We start from the raw sequence: 27,472 nt of genomic DNA on the forward strand, positions 1-27,472 counted from the left end.
ACTTCTTAGACTTGAGAAGGGGAGCAATAACCAACTCTGAGTACCCCTTTGCACTCTAATGCTTCATGCTCAAGAGCCAAGGCATAAGAGCAAAGCAATCCTGATCATCAATGCATACCCTGCGAAAGAAAGTCTGGATGCACCTGCAACAAGAGGCTGTGGCCTGTTCAAAGACACGTTAAATCTGCATACCATAGCCCGTAAGGCCAATCTGGAGCCACCAGAATAAATCTTCCCTGATGAGTTCCAATCTGTTGAAGGGCACGGCCTTTCACAAACCAGGGAGGAAAGGAAAGATGTACAACAGGACACCTTGAGGCCATGGCTGGACCAGAGCATCTGCACTCTTGCTTCCAGGATCAATCTTCAACTGAAGAATCTGTCCACTTTTTTGTTCTTTGCTGTCGCCATAAGATCGAAGTATGGATGACGCCATTAATAGCATCTACTACTACTATTTAACACTTCTATAGTGCTGAAGGGTGTACGCAAGCTGAACATTTTGACATTAAATACAGTCCATGCTCGGAAGATCTTACAATCTAACTTGGACAGACAGTCATGACAGAGGGTTGGGGTGCAGAACCCAAGATGAGAAGGCTTAGGAGTTGAAAGAGGTGGGTTTTTAACTTGGCTTGAACACTGACATTGATGGAGCCTGCAATAGGGATTCAGACAGTTTGTTCCAGACATATGGCACAGACAAAAAGGATGGAGTCTGGATTTGGCAGAGGAAGAGAAGATAACAGAGAGGAGGGACTTATCCACTGAGTTGAGCTCACGGGCGAGGAGGGGCAATTTGGGGAAAGAAATAAAGAAAGATAATGAGGGGCAGCTGAGTGAATGCATTTGTAGGACAGTAAAAGGCACAGTTCTTCAACCGCTGGTCCGCGGACCGGTGCCGGTCCGCAAAAAAATCTTGCCGGTCCGCGAAGGATTCGGGTCCCCGCCGCAAAGAAAGGTGCCGGCGACAGCTGACTTGCAACTTCCTGTTGCCGTCGCTGTGCCGGGACTCCTGCCTTCGCCGGGATTCCTGCAGCGTATGCTTCCTGCCTTGTCTCCGAACCTCCTGACCAGCAGCGGCAGCTCTGTGTGCTTTTAACTTCGGCACAAAGCTGCCCCTAAGCAGTAGTTTAGCGTGGTTTCATGAGGCAGCCTCGGGGCCTTTGCTAGGCCGGCCCGCTTCAATGATGCGATGTGGGCCGGTCTAGCAAAGGCCCTGAGGCTGCCTCATGAAACCGTGCTAAACTACTGCTTAGGGGCAGCTCTGTGCCGAAGTTAAAAGCACACAGAGCTGCCGTTTGCCTAAAGACTCTTGGGCCGCTGAAGGAGGGCAAAGAGCAGCTGTCCTGGAGGTTTCCCTTCCTCTCAACTTTGCAGGTCCCTTTTCTCCACATTTTTTTTTTCTTCAAACAGCAACGGGCCCCAGCATTGACATCAAGTAAGTTCCACTGTTCCTTGCAAGCGGTTCTGCTTGGCCAAAGCTTCCCCTCTGACATAAGCCACCCTCAGGGGAAAGAAAGTGACCCGCAAAGGTGAGGAGAAGGGGGGCAGATGATGGAATGGAGGAGATGAGAGAGAGAAGGGGACAGATGATGGAAGTGAGAAGAAGGGAGAGAGAGCAGAAGGCAGATGGATGTCAGTTTAGAGGGGAGAGCAGATGCTGAATGGAAGTGGGGAAAGAACACATACTGGATGGAAGAAGGAGATAAATAAAGGGGGAAGAAAATAGTAAGATAATGGAGGGGTGAGGGAAAGGGGTGACAAGCTGTGGGTAGACACAGTGAAAAGAGGGAAACAGGACTAAATAGTAAGAAAGAATTTAATTTAGATGGAGGCAGAAAATAGAGAAGGAAGACCAGAGAAGAAAAGGGAAGAAAGAGCAGAGAACGATATCAGATCTGAGTAGAGGAAATGAGAAGAGAGAGATGCTAAAAACCACAGGGGGAGGGAAGGACAGAGATGCCAGACCATGAGGGGAACAGAAGGAAGATGATGGATGCCAGACCAAATTGAGGGGGGGCAGGAGGAGAGATGGCAGGGAAAGACAGACAGTGAATGGAAGGGGCAGATGCTGGACTGAAGAGACAGAGAAGGTTATCATGCCGCTGTACCGGGCCATGGTACCCCCTCACCTGGAGTACTGAGTCCAGCACTGGTCACCGTACATGAAGAAGGACACGGTACTACTCAAAAGGGTCCAGAGAAGAGCAATTAAGATGGTTAAGGGGTTGGAGGAGCTGCCGTACAGCGAAAGATTAGAGAAACTGGGCCTCTTCGCCCTCGAACAGAGGAGATTAAGAGGGGACATGATCGAAATATTCAAAATACTGAAGGGAATAGACTTAGTAGAGAAAGACACTATTCACCCTCTCCAAGGTAGGGAGAACGAGAGGGCACTCTCTAAAGTTGAAAGGGGATAGATTCCGTACAAACGTAAGGAAGTTCTTCTGGAACGCTCTTCCAGAGGCTGTTATAGGGGAAAACACCCTCCAAGGATTCAAGATAAAGTTAGACAAGTTCCTACTGAACAAGAACGTGCGCTGGTAGGGCTAGTCTCAGTTAGGGTGCTGGTCTTAGACCAGAGGGCCACCGCGTGAGCGGACTGCTGGGCATGATGGACCACTGGTCTGACCCAGCAGTGGCAATTCTTATGTTCTTAGGGCAGACGCTGGATGGAAGAGAGTGAAAAGGCAATGAAAGCAGAAATCAGAGACGACAAAAGGTAGAAAAAAATAATTTTATTTCTATCTTGTGATTCAAATATATCAGATTTGAAATATGTATCTTGCTAGACATAACTGGGGAGTGCAAAGCCCAGGCAGTGCATCTTTAGCTTCCAGCTGGCTTAGGGCTCTCTCTGACCAGGGGGCAGTTGCCCTAGTTCCACTCCCCTAACACCATTCTTGTCATGTGTGACTGTGGTATTCTGTTACATGATATTTGTGTAGCATTCTGTAATAATTTGGCTTATTCAGTTTTCTTGATAGTAGAGGGGATATATGTGAAGGGGAGGGGAGACAGGGGGTTTTGTTGATCTTTGCCCTGTATTATTTGTATTTATAAAATGTATAGAATATTGTTTCTTTTTATACTTTAATAAAATATGTTCAATATAAAATCATAACTATTTGAGGCTTGTGCGGATGGGATCAGATGGTTTGTGGGACTGAGCTCGCGGCGATGTTTTTTTAAAAAAATTTCAGTCTTAGTAGTTTGCCGGTCCACGAAATAATTATTTTATTTCCGCCGGTCCATAGGTGTAAAAAGGTTGAAGAACACTGGTAAAAGGAGTTTGAATTGTTTTGGAAATGGATAGGAAGCCAATGAAGTGACTTTAGGAGAGGGGTAACGTGAGTAAAGTGGCTCTCACGGAATAAGTCATGCACACGAATTCTGAACAGATTTAAGAGGAGAGAGATAACAGAGCAGAGGACCTGAGAGTAGCGAGTTGTAGTAACTAAATGTGAAGTGATGAGGGCATGGGTGATCACAGCTCCCAGGTGAGTATAAGCTCTCAGGTAAGTACATCACTGAATACCTCTACACGATGGGAAAAGGGGGAAATGTCTGGAAAACAGTATACAGGTATACTAATGCTTGAAGTATTGGAAACAATATTTTGGATCTAGAAGCTGTGATGGAAGAAGAGCAGTTGGATATAGTGGCGATCACGGAGACATGGTTCACAGAGAACCATTACTGGGATGTAGTTTTACTGGGCTATAATCTGTTCAGGAAAGACATAAAAACATAAGCATTGCCTCTGCTGGGTCAGACCAGAGGTCCATCATGCCCAGCAGTCTGCACACGCGGCGGCCCATCAGGTCCAGGACCAGGACCTTTATAATATTCTTCTATCTATACCCTTCTATCCCTTTTTCCTTCAGGAAATTATCTAATCCTTTCTTGAACCCCGATATCGTGCTCTGTCGTATCACACCCTCTGGAAGCTCATTCCAGGTGTCCACCACCCTTTGGGTGAAGAAGAACTTTCTAGCATTGGTTCTGAATCTGTCCCCTTTTAATTTTTCTGAGTGCCCTCTCATTCTTGTAGTTTTTGAAAGTTTGAAGAACCTGTCCCTCTCCACTTTCTCTATGCCCTTCATGATCTTGTAAGTCTCTATCATGTCCTCTCTAAGTCTCCGCTTTTCCAATGAAAAGAGCTCCATTTTCTCTAGTTTTTCAGCATACAAAAGGTTTTCCATACCTTTTATCAATCGTGTCGCTCTTTTCTGAACCCTCTCTAGTAACGCCATATCCTTCTTAAGGTACGGCGACCAATATTGGACGCAGTACTCCAAATGCGGGTGCACCATCGCCCGATACAATGGAAGGGAGAGTAGCATTATATGTTAAAGATCATATTAAAGCCACACAATTGCAGTATCTTCAGGGCAAGAAAGAGGCATTGTGAATCAATTTGGAAAGAGGGAATAGTGAATATATTTATATTGGTGTGATATACAGGCCTCCTTCACAGACAGAAGACGTAGACAGATTTAATAGTACATTACATTACATTAGTGACTTCTATTCCACTCGTACCTTGCAGTTCTAGTCGGATTACAAAGAAGCTAACTAGACATTTCCAGGAACATTACAGTTTAGGTATTAGGATTACAATGAAGCTAACTGGACATTTCCAGAAGATTTGCAAGTTAGGTATTGGAATACATGGTTGATACTTAGGAGAGAAAAAATTACAAGTGGGGGTGAGACTATTACAAGGGAGGAGAAGGACAAGGGGAAGAGTTAAGATATCTGGATAAATTTTTTGAACAGCAGAGTTTTGATTCCTTTTTGAAATGATTTGAAGTCGCTCGTTGTTGTCAGTAAGTTGGAGATGGGGTGGTCAAGTTTCACTGCCTGCATCGGTAGTAGGTTGTCATACATCTTCTTGTACCGAGCATCTTTGAAAGGGGGGTAAGTAAATGAGGTTTGAGTTCTTCTTTGCCTAGTAGTAAGATTTTGATTTAGGCGGTTGTTTAGGTAAGTGGGAGCAGTACCATTTATAGCTTTGGGAGCAGTACCATTTATAGCTTTGAATAATAGACAGTATAGTTTGAATTGAATTTTTGCTTGTATTGGTAACCAGTGTGAGTCCAGGTAGACAGGGGAAGTCTTGCTAATAGGTGATTTTAACATGCTGGATGTTGATTGGGGTAGCCCTATTGCAGGGTCTTCTAGAAGTAGGAAGATCCTAGATTCTCTACAAAGAGAACTGTTGCAGCAGTTGGTAATGGAACCCACGCAGGATGGGGGTCATACTGGATTTATGCTTACAAACGGGGAAAGCGTTTCTGATGTTACAGTGGGTGATCATCTGGCATCCAGTGATCACTGCATGGTATGGTTTAATATTATAATGGGTATAGAGAGGGCTCATTCAAAAGCAAAGGTTCTAGACTTTAAAAAACTAACTTTGTTCGGATGGGGGTTTACATCAAGGAATTGTTGTCTGGCTGGGAAAGTCTGGAAGGAGTGGAAATGCAGTGGGCAAAATTGAAAGGCGTGATTGTAAGGGTGACAAATCTTTTTGTTAGGCAAGTAAGTAAAAGTAAGAGGAAAAGAAGGCCGTTTTGGTTCTCAAAAGTAGTAGCTGAGAAGGTAAGGAATAAGAGGTTAGCTTTTATAAACTACAAAAGATCACAGAAAGGAAGACAGGCAAAAATATCTGGAAAAGTTAAGTGAGGCTGGTCATGTAGTCAGGAAAGCAAAGAAGCAAATGGAAGAAAAAATAGCTGACACGGTAAAACAGGGAGACATGATATTTTTTAGATATATCATTGATAGGAAAAAGTGCAAAAGTGGCATTGTGAGACAAAAAAGGTGAAGGGGAGGAATATGTAGAAGCTGATAAAGAAAAGGCCAAATTGCTTAACAAATATTTCTGTTCTGTGTTCACAGCTGAAGTGCAGGGAGCGGGACCACAGAAGACAAACGTGAACAGGGATGGAGGAGTAATAATAGACCCTGACTGATTTTCAAAGGGTTGTGTTCGTGAGGAGCTAGCTAAAATAAAGGTAGACAAAACGATGAGTCCGGATGGTGTACATACGAGGGTGCTGAGGAACTTAGGGAAGTTCTGGTAGCTCTGCTGACTGACCTTTTCAATAAGTCTCTAGAGTTGGGAGTGGTACCGAAGAAGTGGAGAAGGGCGGATATGGTCCCTCTCCACAAAAGTGGAAGTAAGGAATAAGTAGGGAATTACAGGCCAGTAAGTCTGACTTCTGTGGTAAGCAAATTAATGAAAATACTTTTAAAACAAAGAATGGTGAAGTTTCTGGAATCCTGTGGAATACAGGACCGGAGGCAACATGGATTTACTAGAAGTAGGTCTTGTCAGACAAATCTGATCAATTTCTTTGACTGGGTGACCAGCGAATTGGATAGAGGATGTGCGCTAGATGTGGTGTATTTAGATTTTAGCAAAGCTTTTGACAGTGTTCCACACAGATGTCTAATAAATAAACTGTGCCCTTGGGATGGATCCCAAAGTGACGGGCTGAGTCAGAAACTGGTTCAGTGGAAGGCGACAAAGGGTAGTGATCAATGGAGATCGCTCTGAGGAAAGGGATGTTACCAGTGGTATGACTCAACGTTCTGTTCTTTTTAACATTTTTATAAATGATATTGCTGAAGGGTTGTCGGGTAAGATTTACCTATTTGCAAATGATACCAAAATCTGCAATAGAGAGGACAAGCTGGATGGTGTGAATAACATGAAGAAAGACATGGCAAAGCTCGAAGAATGGTCTGAAATTTGGCAGCTAAAATTTAATGCTAAGAAATGCAAGGTCATGCATTTGGGCTGCAAAAACCCGAGGGAACGGTACAGTTAGGGGTGAAGAACTTATGTGCACGACGGAAGAGCGGGACTTGGGTGTGATTATATGTGATGATCTTAAGGTGGGCAAACAGGTTGAAAAGGTGATGGTGAAAACTAGAAGGATGCTAGGTTGCATAGGGAGAGGTATGGTCAGTAGGAAAAAGGAGGCATTGATGCCTCTGTACAAGACTCTGGTGAGACCTCATTTAGAATATTGTGTACAATTCTGGAGGCCGCACCTTCAAAAAGATATAAAAAGGATGGAGTCGGTCCAGAGGAAGGCTACTAAAATGGTGTGTGGTCTTCATGATAAGGCGTATGGGGACAGACTTAAAGATCTCAATCTGTATACTTTGGAGGAAAGGCGGGAGAGGGGAGATATGATAGAGACGCTTAAATACCTACGTGGCATAAATTCGCATGAGTCACGTCTCTTTCAACTGAAAGGAAGCTCTGCAATGAGAGGGTATAGGATGAAGTTAAGATATGATAGGCTCCGGAGTAATCTGAGGAAATACTTTTTTACAGAAAGGGTGGTAGATGCATGGAACAGTCTCCCAGAAGAGGTGGCAGAAACTGAGACTGTCTGAATTCAAGAGGGTCTGGGATAGACATGTGGGATCTCTGAGAGAGAGAGAGATAATGGTTACTGTGGATGAGCAGACTAGATGGGCCATTTGGTCTTTATCTGCCATCATGTTACTATGTTTCTGTGTTTCTAGGTAATCATAATCCCCATACATTATATGGTAAGCCCTCCAAAACGCCCTCAAAACCTACTGTACCCAACTTTCTACCACTCCTATAGTCCTTATGCCTTATGTCTCCTATATGGCAGTACAGTGGGTTTTTGGATTAAAGGTCTGTCTGCTGAGGAAGTTGGTTTGAACATTGTCCACATCCGCAACATGCACTGATGATAGTGCCTGAAGATGATGTGCCGCCCAGTGAAGAGCATGCGTGCTTCCAGGAATAGAGAAACTCTCTTGGTGCCTCCCTGAAGACTGACATATGCCACTAGTGTAGAATTGTCATAAGACTCTGATCGCTTAATCTTTGAGAATCTGCCACAATTTTAGCAGAGCCAGCCAAATGGCATTTATTTCTAGCATGTTGATCGACCATTTTCTCTAAGAGGGTATCCAATGCTCCTGAATCGGATGACAGTTTCAATGGGCTCCCCCAGTCTAGGAGACTGGAATCTGTTGTTATGACCATCCAGGAAGCAATCTGAGCATGCCCTGGGTGAGGGAACGAAGACAGAACCACCAATACTTGCTGGCTTGACATGTCTGCCTATGGAGGCCAGCATGGGAGTAAAGCGTTTTGGAAAGGATGCAAGTGAGCTTTAGCCCAAGGCACCACATCAATTATGGCTACCAAGGACCTCAGGACTTGAAGATAGTCCCATGTTGACGAAGCCGACTTGTCAAAGAAACAATAAATCTGAGACCACAGCTTCTGTCTGCATGCCTCTGGAAGACAGACTCAGTCAGCAAACGTGTAAAACAAGATTCCCAGGTATTCCAGGGATTGAGTCAGCGTCAAATTGCTCTTTCGGTAATTTACAATCCATTCCAGGTCTTCAGGAATTGGATCACTTGGATCCACTATGTGATGTCCCTCGGACGAGGTGCTTCTGATCAGCTAGTCGTCCAGGTCGGGATGCACCTGCAGGACCATCTCGTGCAAGTGAGCTGCTACCACAATCATCACCTTGGTGAAGGTGCGCGGAGACGTCGCCAGCCCAAAGAGTAGAGCTGAAAATTGTTAATGATGAGAAACTTTCTGTGGTCTAGGAAAATATAGAAATGCAAGTAGGCCTCCATTAGATCTAGAAAGGCTAGGAACTTTCTTGGGATCACTGCTGTTATGACAGATCATATGCGAAAGCGCGGAACTTTGAGCGCTGCATTTCCGTAAGGTTCAGAATGGGTCTGCAATCATCAGAACTTTTCTTTGACATAAAGTATATGGAGTATCTGCCAGAGCCTGAGTCTTCAGGCGGCACAGGCTCTATGGCCTGAATATCAAGCAACCTTTTCACAGTAGCTTGCACTGTGACCACTTTTTGCGGATGCCCTTCGGTAGAGTCCACAAACCAATCCATTAAAGATCAGGCAAATTCCAGCTTGTAGCCAGAACGAATGATGTCCAGAACCCAATGGTCTGACGAAACCAGAGTCCTTGCCTGCAGAAACGATGAAAGTTTGTCCCTCTATTTGAGCACCCCGAGCCTCTCTAAAGGTTAGAAACATAGAAACATAGAAAGATGATGGCAGAAAAGGGCTACAGCCCATCAAGTCTGCCCACTCTACTGACTCACCCCATTAAGTCTGGGTGCTGATGACTTAGTTCCTTAGCTCGACCCTCGTAGTGATCCCACGTGGATGTCCCATTTATTCTTAAAGTCGAGCACGCTGGTGGCATTGATCACCTGCACCGGAAGTTTGTTCCAGTGATCCACCACCCTTTCTGTGAAGAAGTACTTCCTGGTGTCACCATTAAAGTTCCCTCCTCTGAGTTTGAGCGCGTGCCCCCTTGTGACCGAGGGTCCTTTGGGAAGGAAGATGTCGTCTTCCACCTCGACACGTCCTGTGACATATTTAAATGTCTCAATCATGTCCCCCCTTTCCCTGCGCTCCTCTAGAGTATAGAGCTGCAATTTGCCCAGTCTTTCTTCGTATGAGACCCCCTTGAGTCCGGAGACCATTCTAGTGGCCATCCGCTGGACCGACTCGGCTCGAAGCACATCTTTACGGTAATGTGGCCTCCAGAATTGCTCACAGTACTCCAGATGAGGTCTCACCATGGTTCTGTAAAGTGGCATTATGACTTCAGGCTTGCGGCTGACGAAGCTTCTCTTGATACATCCCATCATTTGCCTTGCCTTGGATGAGGCCTTCTCTACTTGTTTGGCAGCCTTCATGTCTGCACTGATGATTACTCCCAAGTCCCGTTCTTCTGAAGTCCTAGCTAGTGCTTCTCCATTCAAGGTGTATGGGGCTCAAGGATCTCACGTATGAAGAAAGACTAGAGAAATTGCGGATGTACTCACTTGAGGAAAGAAGGGAACGGGGAGATATGATTGAAACGTATAAGTATATCACGGGGCACATCGAGTCAGAAGATGATATATTCCGGCTCATGGGACCCTCAACCACCAGAGGGCATCCGCTAAAAATCAGGGGAGGGAAGTTTCATGGCGACTTCAGGAAGTATTTCTTCACCGAGAGAGTTGTGGATCATTGGAACAGACTCCCACTCCAGGTGATAAAGGCCAGCAGCGTGACGGATTTTAAGAGAAAATGGGATACTCACGTGGGATCTTTAAGGGAGTAAACTCAGGGGGGAGGATACTTGGAATGGGCAGACTTGGTGGGCTATAGCCCTTTTCTGCCGCTTTTTCTATGTTTCTATGTTTCTATGTTTCTATGTTCTGCATGGATTTCTGCTGCCGAGATGCATGACCTTACACTTCTTAGCGTTGAAGCCCAGCTGCCATGTTGAGGACCAGTTTTCCAACATGATCAGATCCTGCGTCATACTACCCTTGAGACTGCTTTCACTTACTATATTACACAGTTTGGCGTCGTCGGAGCCTGGGTCTATCAGGCAGGGATTAGGGTAACAGTCCACCACAGAGATTATGAGATCAGAAAACTTTACCAAATAATACCTGCCCCTTGAAAGGAAATCTGGCAAGAGTAGCTTTTGAGGTAGAATCGCCAGTCCATTGTCTTATCCAAAGCATTCTACAGACAGATACAGGACATGTATACAGATACAGGATACATTCTACAAACAGATACAGGACACGTATAATGTCATACAGAGTGTCAGCTACACCAGATAAAAGAAACTGATGGGGAGCTTCATCTTTCTCACTCTCCAAGGTGCGTAGACTGGACAGACAAGTACACGACCCGTCAAAACAAACAGGTGGGCAGAGAGGTGAAACTCGAGAACCCCCAGATACCGCACCAAACTTCTGCGCACGTCCAAGGACCGCAACATTCGGTCATGCTCTTCTGAACCAGAGGAAGAGAAAACAAGAAGCTGGACTTCCTGATGCATACAGAAAATGGAAACCACTCCCGGAAGAAAAGAACAGTACACAGCATCACAGCGGAATCCACAATACGCAAGAAGGATCCCTGCAGGAGAGAGAGAAAGAGAAAACCTGAAGCTCCGAATCCCTGCAGGTTGAAGCAATAGCCACTCAGCCAACCGACTTGATTGTGAGATCCCTCAGAGATGCCTTTTCTAGTGGCTCTTACGGGGGACGAGCTAGAGCAAGGAACCATATTAAGGTTCCAGGTCATACCAGGAAAGTGCAAGGGAGGCTTTAAGATGCCAAACACCCCGCAGAAAACCACATCTGGATGAACTGCCAATAAGCCTGCCAGGGAAGGAGGGCCCATACATGGAAGACCTGCAATCTGAGCTTGGAGCGGAGCTATTGCTAGACCTTTCTTCAGGAAATTCTGCAAAACTTCAGGACACGAAGAAACAAAGGAAATGAAGGGTCCACCTGTCTCAGGGCACACAAGACCTGGTAACACCTCCAAGCCTACACTGAAGTCATCACTGTGGCCTTCCGTTTGCTGCGTAGCAACGTGGCAAGCACCCAGAAGCATAGCCCCTGCTATTCAAGGCTATGTGCTAAAGAGGCACGACATAAAACCAAAACTGTTCAGATCCTGCATCGCAAGTGGACCCTGGATGATAAAACGAAAATGGCAAAGGAGCTGAAGCCCCCAAGTGAACCAAGTCAGTATACCACAGCCACCTCGGCCAATCGGGCGCCATCAGAATCACTGGATCCTCATAGGCTGCTATCCACTGTAACAGATGCCCAATAATGGGCCACAGAGGGAAGAGAAAGATGACTTCCCCGCAGCCAGGGCTGTACCACATCATCCAGCCCTTCGCTCCCTGCCTTGCAATAAAAACTGAAGAATTGACTGGTATTCTTGTTGGCCACAGATACCATGAGATCAAACCCACTGCTCCATTATGCAATTGAATGCACTGTGAGAGAGAGACCACTCTCTGGGGTCCTGCATCTGATGATTGAGAAAATCTATTTAAAAAGGGTCCATACCTGCCACGTGCGCTGCCAACAGTGCCACAAGATGTCTCTCCGTCCACCAGCTCAGAGAGGGACTCCTCATGCCCCTGTTGATTGACTTAAGCCACCGCCTTCTCAGGGCAGCCCACAGTCAAATCCAGAAAATACTTGGTCAGAGGACAGAAAAAAATCTCTAGCTTATAGACTTCCCTGAAAATCTCCAGGACCCAGCGGTCAGAGGTGATGGTCTGCCATTCCGCCATAAAGGCTGACAACCACCTCCCGATGCTCGGAGACATTGGCCTGGCATCAGAACTGTTTCTTAGCATAAACCACCGGCTGACCTGCTGAGGACTGCTGCCGGCAAGACCCGCCAAAGCATGGTCTGGCAGATGAAGTGAACCTCAATCCCATGGATAGACCCAAAAACAGATGAGAACGCTGGAAGGGATGAAAAGGAGAATGTCTAAAACTTCTAGAAGGGCAGGACCTGCTCCCAGGAAGTGCCTTGGGTTTACAGTCTTGAGCCCTATCCATAAAGGCAACCAGACCCTTGAAGGGCAACCTGCTCATCATCGCTGTAGATGATGACTCACCAGACCATTGCCGGATCCAGAGAATTCTGCCAGCTGAAACAGAATAGGCACCAAACCTGGTAAAAACTTTCACGAAGTCGAACAAGACATCATCCACACAATCCACTCTAGAGTGGGAGAAAAAAAAAATCCAAAGCACCACCATGACAGGGTCATGGCATAGATTGGATTGGCATGTGGAGGCCAACACTGCTTTAACAGCAGCCGCAGCCAAATCAAACAGACGCATAAGGACGAAGGCCATGCATTGGCCCTTGACATCCTTCAGGACCACATCCCCAACACTGGGGAGAGATGTGCATTTGGTGACCTGCACCACCGAAGAATACCCCTTCATGGGAGTAAAGCACTTGTTTAAGCCATCTGCCATGGCAGAAAACCATGCCAGGACTCGAGCACATTTCAAGGGACCCTCAGGGGCCTTCCAGACATCCAACAGAATCTGACCCAGGTCAGGATGATCAGGAAAAGAGGCAGAATATAGCCTCTGGTCACTCACAAGGGAACATGCAGCAGCAACTGTTGTTATGACTGCACTGCCAATTACTGCAGCAAGTCATAAATAAAATCAGCAAGAAGTATGCAAAATTGAGGACTTCCCAAAATACAGGCTCCAAACAGGTCCGGATCCCAAAGATCCACCAGAGTCGTCACATCAGTGAATACCACCGAGCTGCCCTGCGACAGCAGAGCGATGGAAAAAGCATCTGGTGCAACTGCGGTCACAGCTGTCCTATGCACCAAAACCCTGACAGGAAAGCAAGAAGAAATACCCTGGTCCACTGGAGCAGGGATCCTTGTGACTGGTACAGAGGCCGGCGAAAGGGAAAAAGGCAGAAAGCATGAATTAAATACGCCTGGTAAGCACAATCATAAAATTCTGGGGAAAATTCATCCTCTGCAGCAGGAGCCGAGCACTACACATCATTTTTAGATTGTTTGGAGAATTTGCAAGGGATATTGCCAGAAACGCACTTACATTTCGCTAAAACAATGCCAGCAAACTCCCCAGGTTCTCTGATGCCATTTTGCAGGAGTCAGGACAGAAAGTACTTGAAGACCCTCTCTGGGTCCAGGCAAACCTCGTCCCCTCCACGTGCAATCCGCAGCGTAAGCGGAACATAGTCAAGCAACCGACTGGCATCTGCCACAAATGAAGCATGAATCCATCCAATCCTAGCCTGGGGAGGCCATCTGTGCAGTTTTCATGCAAAAACAAAGCTTAGAAGTAGAAAAAATAACTAAATCAAATCGGGAAAAATCCAAGATGGCCACTGCGGGTGTCGATTATGACTATAAATAGCCATTTCTAGGTGGCAGGGGTGAGGGCCTTCAGGGAAACCACCTAAAAACCCCTTTTTAAGACTCCCCCCCCCCAAAAAAAAATAACTTGCTAATTTAGACTGTCAGCCCTATACTCACTGTGAGGTGTGCTGAATGGAAACACTGTAGACAGCAGAAACTATTGCCAGGGAGATCTTTTGCTTCACAGAGCTGGAAGTCTGGATTCCATATCTTCCTACTGCCCCACCAGCCTGACTTCCACAGCTGGAGACCTTCGCCATCCTCAGATACACCATACAGCCACCTGGCGAAGGAAAGCAGTCTGGCTCTGATCTAGGTCGCGCCTCCATGGAACCACTCAGCCTACACTCTACCCACAAGTGGATGAACCTGGGGTAAGAAAGCTCTCAAAGGAATGGTCCCTGAGTCTCAATCTGATGTGCAGGCTGTCCAGGAGGCTTATTGCATAGCAGGGAAGTCCCCAGATGCAGAGTTTTCCAATGGTCCGCGATCTCCCGCAGTCAAGGATGTCCCCGCATGGAACCTCCACAGCAAGAGGGTGAAAACTGTGAACGAAAAATACTGAAAAACCACAAAATGAAACACGAGCAATAAAGATAAGCTCCTACAGCCTGGTTTCTAGGAAAGAAGAATGCTAAGCTGTGGAGCATGCTCAGTGATGAGGTAAGAGGGGGAGGAGGAAAAAGCTTCAGAAGTTTTGAGGCTTCCTACAGACCCTGGAGGGAGGAGGAAAATAACCCACTGGTCCCAGAATAAAGTGTGATTGTACAAGAACTGCCCTTTCTGTAAAAAAGTATTTCCTTAGATTAAAGAACAGCTAGGTTGCCTGTTCCTAGCTGAAACCTGGCTTACCTCCGATTCAGACCCCTGCATAACAGAATTCTGCCCCAAGGGATACAAATTAGAGATGGTCTGCCAAGAAAAAAAGCGAGGGGAAGGTTTGGCCATCCTAGTCAAAAACAACCTCAACATAAAAGTTCTAGACAAATACTCTACTCCCCACTTGGATCTTCTAGCCTGCCAACTATCCGACAAAACACTCAAAGGTACCTTGACCTGCATTCTCTGCTACATAACACCAGGAAAATTGATAACCAAAAAACGAGTACTTGAAGACTTCATCTTCCAGAACTCTCTAACGTCAACACATAACCTGCTCCTTGGAGACATAAACCTCCACCTAGAAGACCACACCTCCAAACAAGTTGAAAATATACTCTCATACCTCAAAGCACTAACCTACCAGATTCTTAACCCACAACCCACATATGACAAAGGCCACCAACTAGATATCGCTGCATACATGACCCCAACACCCTCACACACCTGAAATCCACATCTCAAATGGGGCCTGGCACCCCTTCCTCTGGTCAGATCATTATAAATATACCTTCAACATCAACTGGGCTCAATGCTATAACAAACATCAACCCCACAAAACCCCCTTCAAAACCCACCAAAAAATCGAACCCACCACATTCTGGGACAAAGCAGACCTCGCAATCGATACCATAGACCCCCAAAGAATTCATATCACAAAGGCGAACCTTAAGTGAAACAATCCTGAATGAGCTAGCACCAGTAAAATCAAAATACAGAATCTGCAGACCGTCTGACAAATGGTTCAATACCGAACTTCTCCAACTCAAAAAGCATTGCAGAGAGACTGGAAAAAAAGAACCAAGAACACATTAAAATAGCATGGAGAAGCCTAATCAAACAATATAAGGTCAAACTCAAGGAAAAAGGAAAAGCTTACTACTCCAAACTGGTCAGCATGGAGGCCCTAGACACAAAAAAACTATTCAAACTAGTAAAAACCTCACTGATACCAAACCTTTCCTAGCCGCACAAGGAAACCATCCACCAACAGCAACCCAACTTGCAGACCACTTCAAAAACAAGATTACTAAGATCAGGACCACCTTCATCAAAACACGCACCCACCTCGACGAGATAATAACAAACCCTGCAATAGGAGAAGCCATTGCAGCTGACAGAAACTGGACCAACTTCCCCGTAGTACATTGGTCTGATATGAACCGACTCTACAAAAAATACAGTCAAGCATCATGCGACCTGAACAACTGTCCCACATATCTGATAATAAATGCCTCCCCCAAATTTAGAGCTAGCCTCATGCAATGGATACAAACCACGCTCACAGAAGGTCTAATTCCCACAGGACCTAGGAGAGATCATAATCACCCCAATTGTTAAAGATCATAAAGGCCCAATAGATATCCCCTCCAACTACAGACCCATCGCTTCAATACCAATATACGTTAAACTAATAGAAGGACTAGTTGCTCAATACCTCACTAACTACCTAGAAGACCACAACCTACTTCATCCCTCACAATCAGGGTTCAGATCCAACCATAGCACGGAGTCACTACTAGCAACCCTACTAGACACAGCCCGACAGTACCTTAGCAAAGGCAGAAGGATGCTGATAATTCAACTTGATCTCTCTGCTGCATTTGACCTGGTTGACCACTCCATACTACTACAGATACTTGAAGGCATAGGGATCTTAGGCAAGGTATACAACTGGTTCCAAGGATTTCTTAAATCAAGAACTTACAGAGTAAAATCAAACGATCTTAAATCAGAATCATGGTCTAACCCCTGTGGAGTTCCACAAGGGTCACCACTGTCGCCTACGCTCTTCAATCTCTTTATATCCTCCGTTGGGACCACTCTAGATAACCTAAATGTAATATCTTTCAGCTACGCAGACGACATCACCATATTCCTTCACTTTGATTCTCCAGATCCCACCTCAACAGAAAACTGAAAAAAATACTAGAAGCAGTGGAAAAATGGATAATAGATCACAAACTGAAACTAAACTCATACAAAACAAAATTTCTTTTGCTCGAAAAGGCCAAAACCCCTTCCATTTCAGAATTAGAAATTAATGCCACCAAATACCCTATACAGTCTGATCTTAAACTCCTAGGAGTGATGATAGATAGATGCTGCACAATGCAGGTCCAAATTAACAAGACTACCCAAAAAGCATTTTTAACCATGAGAAATCTAAGAAAAATAAGAAAATTCTTTGACACAGAGCAATATAGGCTCATAGTCCAATCCCTAGTCCTAGGTCTAGTGGACTATTGCAACATCCTCTATCTACCATGCCCTGCAAACATGATAAAACAACTACAGACTGTACAAAACACAGCTCTCAGATTGATCTACTCGCTAACCACATCACCACTGCCTACCTAGACGCACACTAGTTACCAATACAAGCACGAATTCAATTCAAATTATACTGTCTATTATTCAATGCATTAAATGGCACTGCCCCCACTTACCTAAACAACCGCCTAAATCAGAACCTTACTACTAGACAAAGAAGAACTCAGACCCCATTTACCTACCCCCCATTCAAAGGTACTCGGCGCAAGAAGATGTTTTGACAACCTACTAGCGACGCAGGCAGCGAAACTTGACCACTCCATCTCCAACTTGCTGACAACAACAAGCGACTTCAAATCATTTTGAAAAGGAATCAAAACCCTGCTATTCAAAAAATGTATCCAGCTATCTTAACTCTTCCCCTTGTCCTTTCCCCTCCCTTGTAAATCCCCCCTCAAAGTCTCACCCTCTCTTGTAATTTTTTCTCTCCAAAGTATCAACCATGCATACAGCTCCCTAAATTGAAAATCTCCTGGAAATGTCCAGTTATCTTCTTTGTAATCCTAATTCCTAAACTGTAATTTTCCTGGAAATGTCCAGATAGCTTCTTTGTAATCCTAATTCCTAAACTGTAATTTTCCTAGAACTGCAAGGTACGAGCGGAATAGAAGTCACTAATGTAATGTACTCTGAGTCTATCATCTCTTAACCTCACTCTAGAGTTTCCTTTCAACTGAAAGACTCACCTCATTTATATTTATGCCACATAGCACAGTTACTTACCGTTAACAGGTGTTATTCAGGGTCAGCAGGCAGATATTCTCAACATATGGTTGACGTCAACCACGGAGCCCCGATGCGGACAGCTTCACAAGCAGACTTGAAGAAGTTTTGGAAAGTTTGCGACTGCCACACCGTGCATGCACGAATGCCTTCCAGCCCGACGTAGGGCACGCGTCTCCTCAGTTCAGATATCTAGCTAAGAAGCCAACCCGGCGAGTTGGGTGGGTTGTGAAAATATCTGCCTGCTTGTCCCTGGATAACACCTGTTATGGTAAGTAACTGTGTTTTATCCCAGGACAAGCAGGCAGCATATTCTCAACATATGGGCAACCTCCAAGCTAACCAGAATGGGATGGTGGAAGTGTTGGTAATTCAGGAGAATAGATTTTGTAATATTGCCTGGCCAAAGTGGTCATCCCGTCTGGAAAAAGAATCCAGACAATAATGAGAGGTGAATGTATGAACCGAGGACCAAGTGGCAGCTTTGCAGATTTCCTCTTTGGGAGTAGATCTAAGGAAAGCTACAGATGCCGCCATGGCTCTAACTTTATGGGCTGTGACTCGACCCTCTAGATCAGTGGTTCCCAAACCCTGTCCTGGGGGACCCCCAGCCAGTCAGGTTTTCAAGATATCCCTAATGAATATGCATGAGAGATTTGCATACTTGTCACTTCCATTATATGCAAATCTCTCTCATGCATATTCATTAGGGATATCTTGAAAACCCGACTGGCTGGGGGTCCCTCAGGACAGGGTTTGGGAACCACTGCTCTAGATGCAGTCCAGCCTGAGCATAGCAGAATGAAATGGTCTTGGAAACTGGATGTCCCAACTTGTTTGGATTGAAGGAGACAAAAAGTTGAGGAGAAGATCTGTGTGGCTTAGAACTTTGTAAGTAGAAAGCTAAAGCATGCTTGCAGTCCAAAGTATGAAGAGCTGTTTCTCCAGGGTGAGAATGAGGCTTTGGAAAAAGCACTGGAAGTACAATGGATTGATTGAGATGAAATTCTGAAACAACTTTTGGTAAGAATTTTGGATGAGTACGGATGACCACTTTGTCATGATGGAATACTGTGAAAGGTGGGTCTGCCACTAAAGCTTCTAGCTCACTGACTCTGCGAACAGACATGAGAGCAATGAGAAAAAACACTTTCCAAGTGAGATATTTCAGATGAGCCGTAGACATTGGTTCAAAAGAAGGCTTCATCAATTTAGTGAGAACCACATTGAGATCCCAAACCACTGGAGGTGGTTTGAGAGGTGGTTTAACATTGAAAAGTCCTTTTATAAATCTGGAAACCACAGGATGAGCAGATAAAGGTTTCCCTTCCAACAGCTGATGGAAAGCAGCAATTGCACTGAGATCGACTCTAATAGAGGTTGATTTGAGGCCTGATTGTGATAAATGAAATGGGTAATCCAGAACTAAAGACAAGGAGGTAGACTGAGGCTCTTTGTGATGAAGAGCACACCAAGCAGAAAACCTAGTCCATTTCTGGTTGTAGCATTGCCTAGTGGTAGGCTTCCTGGAAGCCTCTAAAATGTCCTGAACAGATTGAGAAAATTGAAGATTGGTAGTTACGTTGAAAGGTACCAAGCTTTCAGGTGCAGAGACTGCAGGTTGGGATGAAGTAGAGAACCCTGACTCTGTATAAGCAGAGATGGAAAAACTGGTAGAAGTAGTGGCTCCGTGCTATAGTTGAAGTAGAAGGGAGAACCAAGGTTGTCTGGGCCACTGAGGAGCTATGAGAATCATGGTGGCATGTTTATGTTTCAGTTTTACAAGTGTCTTGAGAATTAGAGAGAACGGAGGAAATGCATACAGAAATCTGTTCATCCATTCCAGAAGAAAGGCATCTGCCTCCAGGCGGTGAAGAGAGTATGTCCTAGAGCAAAACTGAGGCAGCTTGTTGTGGGGAGACGCAAAGAGATCTATTTGACGGGTTTCCCACTGAGAAAAAAAATGTGATGGAGAGGCGACGAATTGAGTGTCCATTCGTGAGGTTGTAGAAGACGACTCAATTTGTCCACCAGAAAGTTTTTCTGTCCTTGAAGGTAGACCGCTTTCAGAAAAGTGTTGTGAAGAATTGCCCAATTCCAAACTTTCTGAGCTTCCTTGCAAAGGGAGAGAGATCATGTTCCTCCCTGCTTGTTGACATAGTACATGGCGACTTAATTGTCTGTACGAATGAGGACCACTTGATCGTGAAGATGATGTTGAAAAGCTTTGAGAGTATTGAAAATCGCTCTGAGTTCCAACAAATTTATGCGACTCCGACAATATGTGCTGGACCAATGCCCCTGAGTGCGGAGACCATCAAGATGAGCCCCCCCCCCCCCCAAGCGTAGGTCGAGGAATCTGTCATGAGGACCATCTGATGAGGGGGCTTCTAAAACAGTAAACCTCTGGAGAGATTGGAAAAGAGCATCCACCAGTGGAGAGACTGTTTGAATGAAGGAGTGACTGTAATGTGCTGAGAGAATGGATCGGAAGCCAGCGTCCACTGAAATGCCAGGGTCTACTGAGGAATTCTGAGGTGAAGTCTGGCAAAAGGAGTCACATGAATTGTAGAGGCCATGTGACCTAGGAGAACCATCATGTGTCTCGCTGAAAGTGAAGTGAGGGATGACACCTTGAGACATGAGAGTATCCTGACCCTGTTGAGGAAGGGATGCTCTGAGTTTTACAGTGTCCAGTACAGCTCCAATGAAGTTTAGGCTTTGAGAGGGCTGTAGCTGGGATTTTGGAAAGTTTATTTTGAACCCCAAATGTTGGAGGAACCAAATAGTCTGTTGTGTCGCTACAATAACCCCCTGATATGTTGAATCTTTGATGAGCCAGTCGTCCAGGTACGGGAAAACCTGGAGACCATGGTTGCGTACAGTTGTTGCCACCATTACTAGGCACTTGATGAAAACTTTGGGAGATTATGCCAGGCCGAAAGGCAGCACTCTGTATTGAAAAAGATGATTTCCCCCCCCTGAAATCTGAGAAATTTGCGAGAGGCTGGATGAATGGGAATATGAGTGTAAGCCTCTTTGAGATCCAGAGAGCATAACCAATCGTTGCGATCCAGAAGGGGATACAAGGATGCTAGAGAAATTTCACAAGAAATTTGTTGAGAGCTCTGAGATCCCCCGTCTTCTTCGGGACAAGGAAGTAATGGGAGTAAAACCCTGTGCTCTGTTGTTCCAGAGGAACTTCCTCGATGGCACAGAGACAAAGCAGAGCTTAAGCTTTCTGAAGAAGAAGGGTGGTTTGCGACCGATTGGAAGGATACTCTCTTGGGGGAAGATCTGGTGGAACCTGAAGTGAAGAGAGTAACCTTCCCTGATGATTGTGAGGACCCAGAGGTCGGATGTAATGAGTTCCCATTGTTGATAAAAATGATGGAGACAACCTCCGATGGGAAGAGGAGAGAACAGAGAAAGAACGACTGAGGTTATGTTCTGTGTTAGATGGTCAAAAAGGCTGAATGGACTTAGGGGCAGCAGGAGTCTGAGGCTTACGCTGCCGCTGTTGTTGTTGCTTTTGTTTCATAGGAGGCGGCCTTGAATAAGGTGCTGACTTCTGAGGATAATGCCTCTGATAAGATGGGGGAGGCCTATAACTCTTAGCAGTGGAAGGCTTCGGCTTTGGTCTAACTATGGAGGCAAATGATTTCTCATGCTCATACAAGCGCTTTGTAGCTGCCTCAATAGTCATCAAACAGCTCATTCCCTTGACATGGGATGTTGGCCAGTCGATCCTGCTGATTTGGATCCATATCCACAGTGCGGAGCCAGGTTAGATAGCACATTGCCACTGAGAATTCCGTTACCCTGGAGGACATTTCAAAAGCATCATATGCAGACTGAACCATATGCAAGCAAAGTTGACCTAGAGTTGCATGCATATGTTGGAACTCTGGTAGGCGATGTTGTGGAAGATACTTGAAGAAAGTAGACATAGCGTTGACCTAATGTTTGAGATATGATGTAAAGACAAAATTGTAGTTTAAAATCCTATTTGTCATCATAGAATTTTGATACAGACGATGGCCATAGTCTTTCTCTCTCAGCCATAAACCTTGGCAGGATTGGTTCTTTTTAAAGAGGACTCCACGAAAAGAGACTGATGGGATAGTTGAGACTTTACAAATCCCTTACAATGAACCATCTTATATCGAGATTCCAACTTTGCTGGCACAGCAGGAATGGAATATGGAGTATCAAGGTTCCTCTTGAAAGTCTGAGAAAGAATGCCATTCAGAGTAATTTGAGAGAATCCCTAGGAGGATTAGGCATACCCAGCTCTTCTATAAACTCCTTAGAGTATTTGGAATCAGACTCCAAGGCAATATTGAGATCTTTAAACTAAACTAAACTAAACCTTAAGTTTATATACCGCATCATCTCCACGAAAGTAGAGCTTGGCACGGTTTACAAGAACTTAAAAATGAGAAAGGAAGGGAAAAGGTTTACATAAGTTTATAAATAGAGTGGAAAGTAAGGGAAAAGAAATTACATGTTAGAGAAGAGCCAGAACTTAGTAAAGGGCACTGGATCAGAAGAGGAGTGACCTTATTGAGGTAAAGGCGAACGAGAATCCCTTGAGGTACCCTTTACAGAAGAGAAAGGAGGTGAAGCCTCCCTGGAATATTAGTACAGCAGTTCAGAATCCAAACGCAAAGATGAAGATGAAAAACCGCTTCTAGAACGAGTGGGAGATGCAGAACGTTTTCGTTTTGAAGAACCAGTTGGTGAAGAAAACCTCGCAGGAGAGGAACTCGACTGACGAGAGACCTGTGCTGTCTGAATGTGAGGTTCCACAACAGACTTCCTCGAGAAAGGAGTTTGTGACCTCGAGGAGTCTTGATGCCTTGATGAACAAGGTCTGCCTTGACAGATGTTGTGGAGATGAACTGTGCCTCGAAGAATATTCTGCAAAGCCAGCACAGAGACCAGTGGAGCAGGTGCAATTGGTGTGGCTATGGACTCAGAGGAAGTAGACCTCGAGAATGAGTGTTTCCTTGACTTAGAGACACGCTTCTTAAAAAGTCTTGAAGCAACAGGTCCCATTGAGCTCGCTGTTGGAGTGGACTGTGACTCCTGAAGGGCTGGCTTTGAAAGCTTACCTGAAGGAGACACTGAGGAGAGCGGCCCCTCGGGGGACGATTTTGCAGACTTCTCCAAAGAGGAGGACTCCCCCATCGAGGAAGGCTTAAGCGAGGCCAAGGTTGAGGACTTTGGCGCAGTCAAGGGTTTTGGAGGAAGATCCATGGCCCCAAAGATCTTTTCAATTTGAATTCTACGGCGTTTAAGGGCTCAATTTTGAAGTGTAGCACAGTGAGCGCATGACTCTGGATGATGATCAGGTCCTAGACACTGAACACACCAGTTATGTGGGTCAGTGATAGCGATCGCGCGTTGACACCTGCTACACTTCTTGAACCTTGTGACCGGCCAGGACATGGAATGGAAAATGGCCGCAGTTAAATCGAAACCCGCAGGCTGAGGCCACAGAACAGGCCCCACCATAACACGACTGAAAAAGTTAAGTTATGTTGGGGTTTTTTTGGTTGTTTTTTGTTTTTTTTACACATGCGCACCGCAACAACTGTGAAGAACAAACACGAGCCACGGCGATAAGAAGGCATGGTTTCATGAACTAGATCTCGTGCAGAGCGTCGAAACGAGGGCTTCCCAGCTTCGTGGAAAACTTAGAACTGAGGAGACGAATGCCCTACATCAGGCGGAAAGGCACTCGCGCACGCACGGTGCGGCAGTCGCAAACTTTCCAAAAGTTCTTCAAGTCTACTTGTGAAGCTGTCTCCATCGGGGCTCCATGGTTGACGTCACCCATATGTTGAGAATATGCTGCCTGCTTGTCCTGGGATAAAAGTATTTAAGCATCTCTGTCATAACTCCCCTCGCCTGCCTTTCCTCCAAAGTATACATATTGACATCTTTACGTGTCTCCCCATATGCCTTATGACAGACCATCAATCATTTTTGTTGCCTTTCTCTGGACTGACTCCATCCTGTTTACATCTTTTTGAAAGTGCGGCCTCCAGAATTGTACACAATATTATAACTGAGGTCTCCCCAAAGTCTTATACAGGGGCATAAATACCTCCTTTTTCCTACTGGCCATTCCTCTATATATACCGAAGCATCCTCCTAGCTTCTGCTTTTTCAAACCCGTTTGTGCACCTTAAGATCATCACATACTATCACACCTAAGTCCCACTCCTTTTCCATGTACAAAAGTTCTTCACCCCCTAAACTGTATCATTCCCTCGGGTTTCTGAAGCCCAAATGCATGACCTTGCATTTCTTAGCATTAAATCTCAGCTGCCAAATTTCAGACCATTCCACAAGCTTTGCTAGGTCCTTCCTCATGTTATTCACACCACCCTGGGTGTTTACTCTATTGCAGATTTTGGTATCATCTGCAAAGAGGCAAATCTTATCAGTCAGTCCTTCAGCAATATCACTTACAAAAATGTTAAAAAGAACAGGCCCAAGAATCAAACCTTGAGACATACCGCTGGTAACATCTCTTTCCTCAAAGCGATCTCCACTGACCACTACCCTCTGTTGCCTTCCACGCAACCAGTTCCTGACCCAGTGCCCATCCCAAGGGCACTCAGTTTATTTATTAGATATCTATGTGGAACACTGTCAAAGGCTTTGCTAAAATCTAAATATATTACACCTATTGCTCTCCCTCTATTCAATTTTCTGGTCACCCAGTCAAAGAAATCGATCAGATTTGTCTGACAAAATCTGCCTCTAATGAATCCATGTTGCCTCAAGTCCTGTAATCCACTGGATTCCAGAAACTGTACTATTCTTTGTTTTAAAGTATTTCCATTAATTTACTTAACACAGAAGACAGACTAACCAGATTGTAGTTCCCTACTTTTTCCTTACTTACACTTTTGTGGAGAAGGGCCACATCTGCCCTGCTCTAATCCTCTGGTACCACTCCCAACTCTAGAGAATCATTAAAAAGGTTAGCCAGCAGAACTTCCCTAAATTCCCTAAGTATCCTTGGATGTGCCCCATCGCTTTATTCACCTTTAGTTTAGTAAACTCCTCAGAAACACTCCTCTGAAAATCGATTAGCGTCTACCACACCTCCATCCCTATTGCTGTTTTTCTTCCGTAATCTCGCTTTTGGTGCTTCAGCTGTGAACTATGAAAACAATTCTATAACGGTCATTCAAATTTAAATGCTAAAATATTTATTCTAAAATAATTCACATACTGGCATTTAGAAGCCAACATTTAGGTTCCATCACTTGCACCATAAAATAAGTCATATGTAAATGCCATATAACCTATAGTATTTTATCAGTTATGCACCCAAATATGGAACCTGCCCATGGCCTGCTAACACACAACCTCCCCACCCTAGCCAGTGGTTGCTCAATTTGTAGGTCCTACACTAAACTAAAACTAAACCTTATATAGTTTACAAGGGAACAGGAAGCAGGGGAATAGAGGTTGTATCTGACATAACATGTGCAGTGTTTCAGATACTCTACACTGTGATCCTTTAGAAGACACTTAATTCATTAAGATATATGTCCGATTAGTTGAAGATGGTTCAAGCTGTTTTTACACATTTCTTATAAGATGTTATTCAAATATTTTATAGTGCATATGATATTCACTTTTTTGAAATTATTAACAGGTACCTTTTGAAAGGCTCATTCAATAATAAAGCAGCTGATTATATGCAGATATATTGTCATATTTTTTTTGTGTATTCACCTGTTACTTTGCAGTTTGTCTTGCTCAAGAGCTCACTTTTGATGAGGACTTTCAGTATTATAGTTAACATAGTACATGTCTGCTGGTAAAGACCAATCTGTCCAATAAGGTGGCCAGAGTTGAAATCTGGAATATACACAGGTTCCATTTCTTCATGATTACACATTGGTACACTTAAATCTCTCTCTCTCCCCCTGCCAGTTTTAGAGCCCAGACTGTAGACGTCTGCCCAGCACTGGTCCTATTTCCCACCTAACAAAGTTGCCAGAGCTTACTGCAGCTTTGATCCTGATCTGATTTCTCTGTCATTTACGGGGCTCAGACCATAGTCTGCATGGCATTGTACTTAACTAACCAATCTCTGAAGCTACTGTCAAAGCTCACTTCAGTTACGAGGTCATTTAAGTTTTGTTTTAATTGGACTCCATCCTTTTTCTATATAGTGTTTCTTTTTGTTTATCCCCAAAATATTCTTGAATTTTAGCACCCTTTCTGTGAAAACGTATTTCTTGACATTGCTCTGAAGTCTCCCACCTGCAGCCTCAACTCATGACCTCTAGTTCTACCTCAAGATTAGTTTGCATATTAATACATTTTAAGTATTTAAACGCCTGTATCATATCCCCATCATTTCTTGAAAACTAGCATATATTTCATGTTATTTTGACAACTCTCAGTTTGAAAGTTTAACAAATTTCTTAAAATATTTCTTGAAAATGCATTGTAAATATTTTTGTTTTACCTCATGTTTTATCTAAAAAAAACCTGTTAAATTTAAATAAGTATTTCTTTAAAATGTTCTTTATTTAAATTAATCAATGTTGCTTATCAGAGTTGCTGTATGTACTGCCATAAACACATTATTTTGTATTTATAGGTGCTTTACCCATTGGCTTTAACACTTGTATTCTGCTTTTCTGCATATAGTGGATCCTGATGATATTGGTACTTAGAGATATATAGGTGCTGGTTTTCACTTTTTGAATATGAAATCATATTTATCATATACATTGAATTTAAAGTTGATTTCTGCACCCTTAGTTTGAATTATACATCCTGCCTGTTTTACTTTTTAATATTGAATTATTCATATAAGAAATTTAAGTTGATCTTTTATATATGTTTTTGCCTTGTTTTATATTTGATATAGACCCCTGATGCAGGCTCTGATGCTGAAACACAAGTCATGTCAAGTCACATCTTAATAAGTTGTTGCAGTTTCCCAATTTTTTATCATGGCTTATTGCCTATTTCTGCTCCTTGATTCTTAGCTAGACATTTCCCCCTCTCTTCTACAACATTTGAACCCAAGTCTGCAAATATTTCAAGCATATTTATTATAGCTATTCTTAAAAAGAGAACTGTCTGGTTCTTGAGGGCTGAACTGGCCACCACTCCACAGCTGATCCACATTAACAATTTTTTTTTGTATTTATCATTTTGCACTGGCCTAGTGGAGAGCATAAATCTCAAAAGGTCAGTAAAAAAAATATTAGTCCCATAAAATGTTAATCACTACAAGCTGTCTGCGAACCTTTATTTCTACTTATATAAATGAACTAAAATGGCAGGCACACTACATATCAATAATGTCAAATGAGAGAGAAAGAATAAAGGAAATACTATGATTATTCTGATAGATCACATTTCATACCTGGAGAGAGCTGCATACGGTTTATACTAGGCACATTTGGCATGGACATGGGCCCATCTGAAATACAAGTCACAAAAAGGACTATTAAGTGAAATTCCTCTTAACTATTACTTTATTTCAGACAGAGAGCAACAGTTACCACAGATAGGTTTAAAATAGCTCTGACAACCTCAATTAAAGTGCACATTCAAAAGGCATGGCTTAGAAAAAAATTCTGGTTCCAAGTTTAAAGATCGTGCAACAGAATTATAATCAGTACATAAAATGAAGCTTCTTACTGGTAACAAGTGTTTTCTGTAGACAACAAGGTA

At 44.1% G+C, this 27,472-nt stretch overlaps 1 protein-coding gene across 8 annotated transcripts in view; it reads right to left on the minus strand.

The window, feature by feature from the left end:
- CREBBP (CREB binding protein) overlaps window positions 1-27,472 on the minus strand; it is a 676,455-nt gene that overhangs the window by 387,562 nt on the left and 261,421 nt on the right. For all 8 annotated transcript variants that reach the window (XM_033962544.1, XM_033962542.1, XM_033962548.1 and 5 more), the window contains one exon: window positions 27,162-27,218. In XM_033962544.1, the coding sequence (XP_033818435.1) occupies window positions 27,162-27,218 (57 nt within the window). The remainder of the gene's footprint in view (window positions 1-27,161; window positions 27,219-27,472) is intronic.

The sequence above is a fragment of the Geotrypetes seraphini genome, chromosome 11 (assembly GCF_902459505.1).
Source record: "Geotrypetes seraphini chromosome 11, aGeoSer1.1, whole genome shotgun sequence".
NCBI classification, from domain to species: domain Eukaryota; kingdom Metazoa; phylum Chordata; class Amphibia; order Gymnophiona; family Dermophiidae; genus Geotrypetes; species Geotrypetes seraphini.